General features: G+C 45.6%; 1 protein-coding gene across 1 annotated transcript in view; it reads left to right on the top strand.

Moving 5' to 3' along the window:
• The first annotated feature begins 8,255 nt into the window (after positions 1-8,255).
• The window catches only part of TM9SF2 (transmembrane 9 superfamily member 2), a 32,958-nt gene continuing 27,392 nt past the window's right edge, over positions 8,256-13,821 (top strand). The window contains exons 1-2 of the mRNA XM_066621085.1: positions 8,256-8,475; positions 11,827-11,894. Of these exons, the coding sequence (XP_066477182.1) occupies positions 8,347-8,475; positions 11,827-11,894 (197 nt within the window). The 5' untranslated portion in view covers positions 8,256-8,346. The remainder of the gene's footprint in view (positions 8,476-11,826; positions 11,895-13,821) is intronic.

Here is a 13,821-nt window from a genome sequence, read left to right as displayed (position 1 = left end):
ATAATGTCACAAGATGGTTGGGTGTGCCCTTTACTAAAATAACAGCTCTTTGCCAGCAGTGGATTCAGCAACACCCACATGCAAACTTGTGCATGACCTGAAAAAACCTTGTGTTGACAATGCCATAGGTTCATCAAATGTAATGATTTACAACCACGTGAGCATTTCTACCTGCCCCTTGGCCTGGTCACGTACACTGGGATGTCCAATCAGCTATTGCATGCCAGTTCTAGCAGGAGGCTGGGCCAGGACCTGTTTGTTCTGGGGGTGAAACCAGACAATCTGGCAACATTAAGAAAGCACCAGAAAGGGAGCATTTCAGAACAGGTTCAAAAGTATTTATAACACAATACTGTACACATATATATGGAGAACAGAGTTATAGTCAGAATTAAAGCACAAACACTTTTAAAATAAAACCAGCACATGACAAAATGCAAATAAGTGCCCAACAGAGTGAAGCAGAGGTGTCTTCTAATCTCAGCTGGAAAAGGGTTGTTCTATTCTGGGTAAAGGACTCAACCCCTGCATACAAGGCCAAGCAGATGTCCATTTAGACCCTCTGGTGGCAAAGATTAGGAACTACATTTGAGGAATGATGGCTGAAAGCCAAAGTTAAACTCCTTCTCTTCCCCCCCTCCCATACAGCCACCCACCTTCCTACAACATCACCTCACTGATTTTGTGCAGCTGGTTCACAAAGATGGGTGAAAAAGTAGGAAGGAGAAACATATACTTTGCATGTTCCCCTGGGGGCTGGGGATAAGAATAGGCCCTCAGTTTGGCTGTATTTGTCGTAAGAAGTGACTAAACAGCCACCGGGTAGATGGGACTTGTTAGCCTGGGAAGGCAGCTCATCTGAGAGAAGGAAAACTCTGATCCCAAACCTCCACTGCCTTGTGGCTACATTCAGTTATGGAAAAGGCTTCAGGAGTCAACCTCGAGGCAAAGTCCGGAGCCGGAGTCCCTAAGGCAGTTCATGGCTGAACACAGTCTTGTTCTGGCAACTCCTGTGATGCCGCTGGAAACAACCGTATTGGCTTCTGCCTTTCCATTGGACCATTTCAGCGACGTGGAGAGGGGGGATTTGCTGCATGGGTAACAGTCTATCCTCCATATCTACCTTACCCAGGCTTCGTGCACTGGAGAGGACACTGTTCCAGAACCACTATTCAGAGCGCGATACCATAGTCTTCTGAGACTGAAGGATGCCAACTAAACTTTGCATGGGGGGAGGGGGAATACATATTCTGGAGTATTGTGGTAGAGAACAACCACTCCCTCTGCTTCTCCTTCAGATCCAGGATGGGGGAATCCCTTCCCACCTAGCTGCCACCTCCTGGTCTCCAACCTGTCTTCCTCCACGTGGGTGGGTTCCTTTGCTGATGGAAGGGGTGGAAGGCGAAAAACTGAATTTTCCCTTTCCCTCCCTTTTGCAGCTGGAGCTGCTCAGGCAGCAGCTTTCCCAGGCATGTTTCATCCCATTTAAGGATGCACTGCATCAGGTTGCTGGATGGTTACTGCCTGTTGCTGGTTCACACAGTGGCTCAAATAATTTCTGAGGATTATGGAAGTAGGCATTTTGGAGTGAACAGCAGTAACTTACCCCTTCCCAGTCCTTGAGTGTTAACCGGACTCCATGTTCAGTGCAGAAATGATACCCATTCATGGAGTTGTATGTTAACCCTGTGTCCACCAGGGTTAACTTGGCTTGACCTCACTAAGGGCCCAATCCTATCCAATTTTCCAGCACCGGTGCAGCCACAATGCAGCTCCAAGGTAAGGGAACAAATGACCCCATACTGTAAGGAGGTCTCTGTGACTGCTGCCAAACCACAAGACACAGTGCATGCCCCATTGATATAGCTGCACTGGCACTGAAAAATTGGATAGGATTGGGCCCTCAGTTCTCTACAAAAAGGGATAGAAGATGTAAGGGAGATTTTACATTTTTAAAAATGGACTTTATATTTTACATGGTATTGCATGTCTCCCTATAACCAAACTGTGATGAGGTGATCAATAAGCCCACCCTTGCTCCCTGCTTTCCCACAATTATTTAAAAAAGCCTCAGCATAAGGTTTAGTCAGAAAGAGGTTTCACTGCTGTTATGTATGCAAGTTATGCAGGATTGAAATCCTACCATCCGATTGGCCCTCTAGTTAATCTGCACCAATCATGGGGAGTCTGGGCAGAGCTAAAGGCTATAAAAGCCAGGGGTGTTTGCCTTGTGTCAGATTCATTGCCAGGTCCTGTTCTGAAGATGGAATAAATGTATTGAGCTGTTACCTCTACGCCTTCCTTTATTCGCATGGACCCACTATATAACACTGGTGACGAGGATGGGATTTGATTCCTCCATGCTTAACAATGCTAGGACCAAGAACTGATTCACTTAGAGCTGATTCATCACTGGGGAATTGTCACCCCAGACGAAGAAAGAAGGACCTGCTTCCATAAGCCTGCTGAGCTGACATGATGTCCACCTGAGGTCACATCGAGGAATTTGATCCAGCGTCCCCGGGGCTATGGGACACTTATGCAGAACGTCTTGAGTTCTTCCTTGAAGCCAACGCAGTCAAAGATGCCGCCCTAAACCGGGCCACCTTGCTCAGCATCTGTGGCTCTGCCACTTTTGAAATTGCCCAGAATCTTGTGGCACCAGCAGAATTAAGGGCTACCAGTTATAAGAACATCATGGCCCTCCTGAAGAATCACTTTTTGCCCCAGTATTGCACACCGCCATGCCTTCTACAAGCGAGATTAGGTTGCCAGTGAGTCTGCTCCAGCTTATGTGTCCATGCTTCGTTATCTTGCATGAAGATGTGAATTCTAAGACCTGGAAGAAATGCTTCTTGACTGGTTTGTATGCGGCCTCCGGGATGAAAGGATTCAGAGGAAGCTCTTTGCAAAGGAGGAGCTGACCTTTCAAGAGGCTGTCAAGGAGGCGCTGGCATTTGAAAAAGCAGAAGAAGCAGCAAGGGAGATTCATGCTCTCGCAGTCCAGCCACAACTTGAAAAGCTGAGGCAGTTCACCATGAGGACACGGCCTCAGACCGTTTGGAAGAAGGGGAGGTGCTATGAATTAATCAAGATATGTTGAGATGCAATGATCGCCAGGAACTACAAGCACCTAGACCCGGGGTCCGGCAAGCCTCCAATGTCTCCATCCTGGGCCCTTGCGCCAGCTGTGGGGAACCGCACGAACGTCAGAGTTGCCGGTTCCACGATGTGACTTGTCGGGCCTGCAGAAAGAGGGGCCATATTGCCCGTGTTTGTCGCAGTAAGCCTTCTTGGGCTTGGAGCCAGAAAGTTCTTTAGGTGTCAGCCAGGAAGAGCTCTACACTACTTCAGTATGCTCCATCCAGAGCGTCTGTTTGCCAACCAAGGAAAAGGTACATGTGACAGTAGAAATTCAAGGGTCTCCCTGCGTAATGGAAGTGGACTCCGGATCAGCACACTCTATTATTTCTACAGACTTTTCAGCACCTTTGCCCTGGAAAGGGCCCCAGCCTGGAGCCGATTGGACTTTTGCTTACGGATTTTCAGGGCAACCGTGTCCCTGTTTGGGGTGTGGGTTTCAGGTTCGTTATAAACACTTTGAGGGGCTCCTGGATCTGGTGGTCATTAAGGGACATTGCGCCAGTCTCCTTGGCCTTGCGTGGTTTGATCCTCTCAGGGTCCAGAGTATCAGCAAATTAGACTTTGATGCTGACAACATTCATCCTATGCCAGACAGAACTTCAGAAAGACCACCGACTTCCGAGATACGAGAGGCCATTCGTGGGTTCAGCCCGAGTGACCAAGTGTATGTCCGGAACTATCCGAATGGTCCAGCGTGGATCCCAGCAACCATCATTAGATTCACCAGTCCTGTTTCATACGAGGTTGCCATCCAGGACAGCCAGACTCTCCACCATCATGTGGACCAGATGTGCCGCCGCCTGGCTGACTCAGCACCCGCCGGGCCAATTCCAGTCCTGGGTAACCAGCATCAGGTCTTGCCACAGAGCGGAGAGGTCATCTCTCCTGATGTGTTACCACGGGAACTGGAGACCTCCCTGGACTTATCTGAGCCACCTGGTGTCAGTGCACCTATGGGGAGTCCCTCTGCCATAGCTGTGCCAACCCCAGAGCAGACTAAGGAACCAGAGGTCCCAATACCTCGCCGCACCTTGCAAATGCGGGTACAGCCCTGCCACTCTGAGGACTATGTTTGTTAACCTTAAACTGTACTTTGGTGGGGAGGGGTGTTATGTATGCAGGTTATGCAGGATCAAAATCCTGCATAACTGATTGCCCCAGACTTTTTGCTGGCCAATTGGGTGATGAATCGAAATCCTACCATCCAATTGGCCCTCTAGTTAATGTTTCAACTGCACCAATCATGGGGAGTCTGGGCGGAGCTAAAAGGTATAAAAGCCAGAGGTGTTTGCCTTGTGTCAGATTCATTGCCAGGTCCTGTTCTGAAGATGGAATAAATGTATTGAGTTGTTATCTCTATGCCTTCCTTTATTCACATGGACCCACTATATAACACCTGCGACACTTTGAAATAAGCACTATTTATTTTATTTATTTATTTTATTAATTTATACCCGGACTTTTTGCCCAACGGGTACACACTATGGCACAAAGACCACATGGCCAGGCAGACACGTCATTTTGTGTACACCTTTTCATGTTTCCAGAAAGAACAATAGCTCCTAACTAACCCACCCACCTTTGGATTGGTAATCCAAACCCACCTGACCAGGTCAGAGGGCTAGTAAAGATGCCCAGGTGGTCATATACTACCTGGTCAAACTGACCAGTGACATCATGTACCCTAGGTATTTTTAAGGACATGCACAAGGATGCTTAAAGGTGTTCTGGCTTGGTCTTCAAAGATGGCATCTGGGTGGGGCCACACTGTCATCTGCCTCCTGGAAATCAGAGAGGTGTGACGGATTCTTCAAACCTGTTAAGATTGGGCTGCTGTCTTATAGCAAGTCCAACCAAAAAACCCACCATATAGATATATAAGGATTTTTTTTTTTACTTTGAGTTGTTGTGGTTGGTGAATTAAATAGTCATTGGGTGAGAAGTTCTAATTGAGAACAGCAGGCTGCTGGTAGCTCTTGCACGTTCTCTCTAACACACATTTTAAGCCCATTTTAAATCCACTGTGCATCAGATCAGGAACTCCCTGCTCCCAATCTGGCCCTTGCAGGCTATAAAGATGGAAGGGCGCAAGAAGAGGAAGCTACTGGCGGCTCCTTTTTTACATGAACTTTAGTAAACAAATTAACTTTATTCAAAAGCAAGTGGAGGAAAACACTCCAAGGCTGGTCAACCTCTGACACCATGTGGTGGTCATATGGTGGTTATATGTTCTAAAGTTTATGGTAAAAATTTTTTGGAAGAAATCCTGCTGTGTTAGTGTTGCTTGATGGGGACCAAGTGCTAACCTGCGAAGTCCAGTTGCTAAAGAAATTGGCCATGGTAACCTTACCAAGTGGGAAAAAGGGGTTTCAGGATCCATTTTGCATTACAGTCCTCCTAATGGGTATCAGTGTCCAGAAGTTCAACTGGCAGGAACATCACACCGGTTTTTAAAAACGAAGGAGAGGGGACCCGGGAAACTAAAGGCCGGTCAGCCTAGCATCTATACCGGGTAAGATGGTGGAATGCCTCATCAAAGATAGGATCTCAAAACACATAGATGAACAGGCCTTGCTGAGGGAGAATCAGCATGGCTTCTGTAAGGGTAAGTCTTGCCTCACGAACTTTTTAGAATTCTTTGTAAAGGTCAACAGGCATGTGGATGAGGGAGAACCCATGGACATTATATATCTAGACTTACAGAAGGTGTTCGACATGGTCCCTCACCAAAGGTTACTGAAAAAGCTCCACAGTCAGGGAATTAGAGGGCAGCTCCTCTCCTGGATTGAGACCTGGCAGCAACATTAAGGGGAATAATAAAAGCTTCTTCAAATATGTTAGAAGCAGGAAACCCGCCAGAGAAGCGGTTGGCCCTCTGGATGGTGAGGGAGGGAAAGGGGAGATAAAAGGAGACTTAGAGATGGCAGAGAAATTAAATGAGTTCTTTGCATCTGTCTTCACGGCAGAAGACCTCGGGCAGATACCGCTGCCCGAACGGCCCCTCCTAACCGAGGAATTAAGTCAGATAGAGGTTAAAAGAGAAGATGTTTCAGACCTCATTGATAAATTAAAGATCAATAAGTTACCGGGCCCTGATGGCATCCACCCAAGAGTTATTAAGGAATTGAAGAATGAAGTTGCAGATCTCTTGACTAAGGTATGCAACTTGTCCCTCAAAAAGGCCATGGTGCCAGAAGACTGGAGGATAGCAAATGTCACGCCTATCTTTAAAAAAGGAAAGAGGGGGGACCCGGGAAACTATAGGCCGGTCAGCCTAACATCCATACCGGGTAAGATGGTGGAATGCCTCATCAAAGATAGGATCTCAAAACACATAGATGAACAGGCCTTGCTGAGGGAGAGTCAGCATGGCTTCTGTAAGGGTAAGTCTTGCCTCACGAACCTTATAGAATTCTTTGAAAAGGTCAACAGGCATGTGGATGCGGGAGAACCCGTGGACATTATATATCTGGACTTTCAGAAGGCGTTTGACACGGTCCCTCATCAAAGGCTACTGAAAAAACTCCACAGTCAGGGAATTAGAGGACAGGTCCTCTCATGGATTGAGAACTGGTTGGAGGCCAGGAAGCAGAGAGCGGGTGTCAATGGGCAATTTTCACAATGGAGAGAGGTGAAAAGCGGTGTGCCCCAAGGATCTGTCCTGGGACCGGTGCTTTTCAACTTCTTCATAAATGACCTGGAGACAGGGTTGAGCAGTGAAGTGGCTAAGTTTGCAGACGACACCAAACTTTTCTGAGTGGTGAAGACCAGAAGTGATTGTGAGGAGCTCCAGAAGGATCTCTCCAAACTGGCAGAATGAGCAGCAAAATGGCAGATGCGCTTCAATGTAAGTAAGTGTAAAGTCATGCACATTGGGGCAAAAGATCAAAACTTCACATATAGGTTAATGGGTTCTGAGCTGTCTGTGACAGATCAGGAGAGAGATCTTGGGGTGGTGGTGGACAGGTCGATGAAAGTGTCGACCCAATGTGCGGCGGCAGTGAAGAAGGCCAATTCTATGCTTGGGATCATTAGAAAAGGTATTGGGAACAAAACAGCTAATATTATAGTGCCGTTGTACAAATCTATGGTAAGGCCACATCTGGAGTATTGTGTCCAGTTCTGGTCGCCGCATCTCAAAAAGGATATAGTGGAAATGGAAAAGGTGCAAAAGAGGGCAACTAAGATGATTACGGGGCTGGGGCACCTTCCTTATGAGGAAAGGCTACGGCGTTTGGGCCTCTTCAGCCTAGAAAAGAGCCGCCTCAGGGGGCCATGATTGAGACATAGAAAATACCAGGGGGCATCCACTAAAATTGAGTGTTGGGAAGGATAGGACAGACAAAAGAAAATATTTCTTTACTCAGCGTGTGGTTGGTCTGTGGAACTCCTTGCCACAGGATGTGGTGATGGCGTCTGGCCTGGACACCTTTAAAAGGGGATTGGACAAGTTTCTGGAGGAAAAATCCATTATGGGGTACAAGCCATGATGTGTATGCGCAACCTCCTGATTTTAGAAATGAGCTATGTCAGAATGCCCGATGCAAGGAAGGGCACCAGGATGAAGGTCTATCAGGTGTGCTCCCTGGGGCATTTGGTGGGCCGCTGTGAGATGCAGGAAGCTGGGCTAGATGGGCCATGGCCCGACCCAGCGGGGCTGTTCTTGTGTCCCTCATGCACAGGGCCTTCAGGGCTGGTCTGGCCCTGGGAACTCCCTCCAGCGAGATGCTCCGGCACCTTCCCTGCTGGCACCCTGCTGGCTCCAGGGTCCTGCCCGCTTCCTGGGAGGAGGAAGCCCCGCTCTCTGCTGGGACTGCCTGCTGAGCAGGCGGGCAGAGGCTGGGCTGCTGCAGTGCTGCCTACTCAGCAGTCAGTCCCACTCCAATCCCCGGAAAGCGCGGAAGCTGGCGGTGCCGGCCGGGCCCCTGATGCCTACGCGCTGCCCGCACCCGAGGCCGCGCACAAACTTGGCAGACCTTCGGCGCGATCGCTCTGCGTTCGACTAGCTCCGCCTTCGCTCTCGGCTCGGCGTCCCGCCCGCCTCCTCATGGCGCTGTTCCCCTGGAGGAACAGGGGCCCGAAGGGGGCCGGAAGTGGCTGCCGACGCTCCTCGGCTGGCGCCGGCGTCCGTGCGGGTGACGTGTCCGCGGAAGCGGCGGCCGCTGTGGCTGTCGGGCCGGTGCTGTCAGCCATCCCTCCGCCATGGCGCTCGCGCGGCGCCTGCTGCCCGCCTGGCTGCTGCTGGTGTCCGCGCCTCTCGCGTCGCTCTTCTACCTGCCCGGACTGGCGCCCGTCAACTTCTGCGAGCAGCCGGACAAGTCTGAGTGCAAGGTCTGGTCTGGGCTGGGCTGGAGGCAGCGGGGCTGGCAGCAGCTGTGGCCGCAGCCCGGGCCGCTCTTGCCTCAAGCTCTGGGCTCAAAGGGGGGGCGGAGGGTGTGTGTGTGAGATGAGTGTGTGTGGTGTGTGTGGGGAGGAGTGTGTGTGTAAGGTGGGTGTGTGTCGGGGTGTGTGGGGGGGAGGGTGTGTGTGTGTGGAGGTGAGTGTGGGAGGGTGTGTGTGTATCAGTCTTTCTTCCAGGTTGCACAGGGTGAGGTTGGTCACAAAGAGACAGTGACTGAACTAGGAAGCTTCATGTCTATGCAGGGATTTGAACCTGGATCTTCATAACCACTATAACTTCATAACCTGGCTTCCTGCTCATGATAATTTGTGTTCATCAGGAGCTGCTCCTGCTCGTGATAATTTGTGTTTATCAGGAGCTGTATAGTGAAGATAAGGAAGACAGGACATCCTTCCCCCCCCCCCCACTGTATAATCTACATGCTCTGTTGTTGCTGCTCCCCTTTCCTGTTGGAGGCAGTTTGGATGACTTGTGTCAGGGCCCTGTCCTGCCAAGCAAGTGGATTGGAAGGAAGCACTGAAAGAAAGCTGTGCAGCTTCATCTGTCAAAATTCCACCATATGGGAGTGCCAAGAAAGTGGTCCACTAGGGTGGCTACCTGCACCTTTTTCTTAGCACTCTTAATTTTACTTGTTAAAACATGGTTGTGCTTTCCAAATGCAAAACATACAAAAAGAAATAAAACAGTAGATAAGAGAATATATAAACAAAAGTAACCAAAAGTGTAAGTTGACTGTTGTCAGGAATTGAAAGGCATTTGAACGAGTTTAGATTCAATTATTTCTCTTCAGGAGAGGGTAAATGCTCAGACAGTGGAAACCTTTATTTCAGGATGCTGCAGGTTCAGCTCCTAGAATGGGCATCTATAGTTAGAAATGTAGGTTTTAGGGCTCTCTCATTGTGCTATAGGGCATGATCTTACTTCCTGCTCCGCTCTGCCCGTAAAAATTGTTCATTCAGATTCCCTTTCCTGTCATAGACATACTACTGCATAGGGAGATCTGATTCCTTTAAATGGCAGCATGGTCATATATGTTGGGTAGGTCTGTGTTCAGTAAATATTATGTTCCACGGACTCTGAAGACATCTGGCCTGCTTCAGGAGCCAGCAACCACCCCAGCAACTGGACTGGAATGAGGACTGTTGCCAGCTCATCCTCTCCCCTTGCTGCCACTTAGAGCCACTATGAGGAAAAAGAGGCAGCAGCAAGGAGCTGCTCTTACACCATCAGCCCTATTGAGAAGAAACCATACCCTCCACAGCTGTCAGATTCTCCTGGTGGCCATTTTTCTGGCCACTATTTATATCAGGGCTACCTTAGAAGCCAGTAGCCTTCAGTATACCTGGACTGGGGTGAAGAGTGTTGTCCCCATCCCTCCACCATTGTTGCTGCTTAGAGCAATTGTGAGGAAGAAGAGACATCAACTAGAGTTCACTTGTAAATCTGCAGCCCTGTTGAGGAGAAACATTATTTTGTTGCCATTTCAAAACCCTTTTGATATTATGGCCACCCTCATGTCCTTTACTAGTATTTGGGAATAGAGTTTCATTGCCATTTCCTTGTAGTATGTACTGCCTTGTTCATGCGTCCATGCATTCATTGCTACCAGAGGGCCAAGTAACTTGAACTGCTCTTAACTCTCATGCACCCTGCTAATTCCTTTGGGCCTGAGAGTTAGGAAGTTTGCTTTGAGAGCTATAACTCAACTTTTCACATGCTAACAGGGCTACACAGTGATTTATATATTTAATTAATTCGGAGGTATTCATCATTAATAATAATTTGGAATTGAAATTAAATTAACCAATTTTCGCCCAGCCCAAAGGTGTATACATTTGATCCCTTTTGCATATTTGCAACGTTGGGCAGAAATGGCTTAAGCCAGTGGTTCTCACACATTTAGAATTGGGACCCACTTTTTAGAAAAAGAATCTTGTTGGGACTCACCAGAAGTGATGTCATGACTAGAAGTGACACCATCGAGCAGGGAAATTTTTAACAATCCTAGGCTGCAATCCTACCTACACTTACCCAGGAGTAAGTCCTATTTGCTGCCATTGTTAAAAGCATATACATAGTAGTCTGTTAAAAATACAGGTCTGTAATATTTCCCCAAATGCAGTCACATGCTATGGTAGCATCAAGTCTTTTTAATATTTTTAATTAATATTTATTAATATTAATAATTTTTAATATATTAAAAATAAAATATTGAAATGATTATGGCCTGAAATTGGCTTGCAACCCACCTAGTGGGTCCCGACCCACAGTTTGAGAAACACTGGCTTAAGCTAATGTTAACCTGTCTGTTTCATTATACTTTGTGCTGGTTGATTCAGTCTTGTTTTTAATCACTTGACCAGTCTGAATTTGACATCCTTGAATTTTGATGCATGGTGCACGGCTGTTGTAGGGATGTTTTTCTTTTTAAAGTGATTTTTCTCTGTGCTTCTGTCAGTGAATGCTCTAATAACCCAATTACTTTCTAAAGAAACCAAATTGGCAGGAGCTGCCAACTGTCAGAAGCACTAGCAGTGCTTGGGGTGCTGCTGGAACTGCTGCAGCCCACAGAGGTGCAGTAAAAAATCACTTAAAAAGAAGGGGAAAAAAACTGCCTGGAATGCTATTAGCAGTTGGTGCTTATGAAACCACTACTACCTGCAGAGGTGTAGTGTAAAAAAAAAGTTCAAAAATTCCTGCTACCCCCAGCAACCAAGGAAAGCACTCTCAGCAGTACAGATAATCATTATTATTATTTTTTTTTCCAGAAAGGTAGGTTTGGGTAACTTAATAAGTCTGAGTTAATTTGACGGTTCTGTATTTGTATTGATAAATACTACTTCAGTTTTAAGTGTGTTCTTTTTCATAAATTTATGTATCCTTTGTCTTCTGTAACTTCAGCTTAAGTTGCAGAAATAGTTGATTATACTTTTTCAGTTGTGTTTGAAATGCATCCTTTTTTACTGATATTTTATGTTCTGGTTGAGCAGTTTGAAATATTACCTAGATATTTTTTTCTATGTAGTTTTATTTCCCTAGAAAAGTGGTCCACAGAAAGGTCCAGTGTCTTCAGAGTCTGTGGAACATAATATTTACCAAACACAGACCTGCCCAACTGTGTTCCTAGTTCAAGACAGCAGTTCTTCATAACTACAGTATATGTAAAATTGCACTTGTTTACATGATGACCCAAATACTTCATAATCTTATTTTGTATCATTTTGATTGCTGGCAATATAGCTTAAATTGTGCATACTAATGTTCCCTTGCATCTTTTGCAGTCTGGAATAGAGCTGTTTGTAAATAGATTGGACTCAGTAGAATCAGTCCTTCCATATGAATATACTGCGTAAGTACATTAAACCTTATTCTTTGTTTAACTTGAATTGAAATGACCAATAATGAATAACTTTCTGGATGCTTTCTTTAAAAAACAAAAGTAGAAAAAAATGTAATGATAGTCCTGTTACAGCTAAAAGTTCGTGATGGTTTATCCATGAATAAAGCTGCAAACCTGTATACACTTATATGGAAGTAAGCCCCACTGAATTGAATGCATAAGGTTATGCATTCTGAATAGACATGCATAATAAGGTTGTCTGAGTAAACATGCATAAAATTGTGTTGTTGCACCCCAATTTACCATGTTATATCTTTCTAATATGTGTCTTGAGAATAGGATACACTTAGAAGTTGACTTGGGATCCCGTTCTGGGACTCTAAAGAAGGCAAACTAGGGAAGAATTTTTATCTGTTGATTTTTGCTGGTCATGGAGTCATCACTCCAGGAACCTAAATAGATCTCTTGCATTGTAGAATTTCCATTCTAGAAATGTGAAAAGTGTTTCGCACTAACAAATCACTAGCAAGTTGAGCTTTGTCGTAACTATTTACCAGCACTTAAAATTTCACCCTTCCCAAAGTACCTGATCATCACAAAAGGACTTGTAGGTCTAGCAACTTTATATCTGGGGGGGAACGGGGAACCACTAGGCATTGTGTGCCCAAGGATTGTGACTGACTCCAGTGTCAAGCTATGAGAAAATCCACAATTCACTTTTCGTCTTTTAGCACACAGAGAAATCTGGTAACTGAGGTCATAAATGTAATCACCAAATCTTCAGTAGCATACTTACACCTGACATAATCTTATTTCTGTGAATAAAGGGATGCCTTCATTATATTACATCTGTAATTATTACTAAATATTACAGCTGAATTCTACAACTGAAATGATGACATGTATTGTACACGACTACATTCATTTGATCAGTGTCCGTGTTAGATTTAAATATAATAAAATTGAACTTATTTGCATACTCCAAAGATGCTGTTGGCTTTTTCTGGCTTCATGTCTTTTTGTCCTCCAAAGCAAAAATCTTTATATCTATATTCTGTTCTTATGTTTAAAAAAAATCAATTGCAGTATTGATGTTTTTTGGAGACTTTTAACAATAGCAGCTGTTGTTTTAACTACCTTAGAACTTTGAAGATTGTGTTCTAGTTTATATATAGTGTTACCACATTGGCCCTAAGGCAGCTTATGACAAAATAAAATGAAACAATTTAAAAACCTCTCAGAGAGCAGAATTGCAGAGCAAAAACTCATAACAGGAATAACAGCAGATTTTTGGTTCCTAGAAGTGAGAGAGAATAAATGAGTCTTCAATATCCTCTTGAAGGATATTGGACTAACATAAAGGATAATGAAGAATAATCATTGTCCCCTTCTCACAGTGAAGGGACAGTGATTTGGCAGGTTGAGTGAGATCCTACTTTTCTTTCTCACTTGCCCACACCCACACTCCCTTTTTGGAGTTTCAAGAGCCTAGCAAAGTCCTTCTTTCTAAGGAGAAGGAGCTGTTGCATTTGGCTTGGTGCTTTAGGAACCGAATGCTGTAGATCCTGTGGTTCTCAACATAGGCCATATGGCCCCGTGGGATCCATATGGGGCCACACCATTCCATAGGGGGCCACATGGAAAAATTGGAACATTAGGGGATCACCCAAATTGCCCAGCATATGATGAAATGCGGTTCAGAATGGGACCATGAACTAAAAAAAGTTAAGAAACTCTACTATAGATTATGAATTCTTGTTGCAATCTTGCCAGACAGTTGTGTTCTTTTTCAGATGAACTCTTTATGTACAGCAGTACTGTACCTCTAATTTTTGTTTGTTGGCTTTTTCACAGAGCCTACTCTTCCTTCTAGAAGGATCAAGAAAATGTACCTAAACATTCATAATTTAGTTGATTAGTCAGTTAAATCAAATAA

Source organism: Tiliqua scincoides, chromosome 3 (genome assembly GCF_035046505.1).
Source record: "Tiliqua scincoides isolate rTilSci1 chromosome 3, rTilSci1.hap2, whole genome shotgun sequence".
NCBI classification, from domain to species: Eukaryota; Metazoa; Chordata; class Lepidosauria; order Squamata; family Scincidae; genus Tiliqua; species Tiliqua scincoides.
The sequence above is the reverse complement of the archived record's forward strand: the minus strand, read 5'-3'. Positions and strand labels throughout refer to the sequence as shown.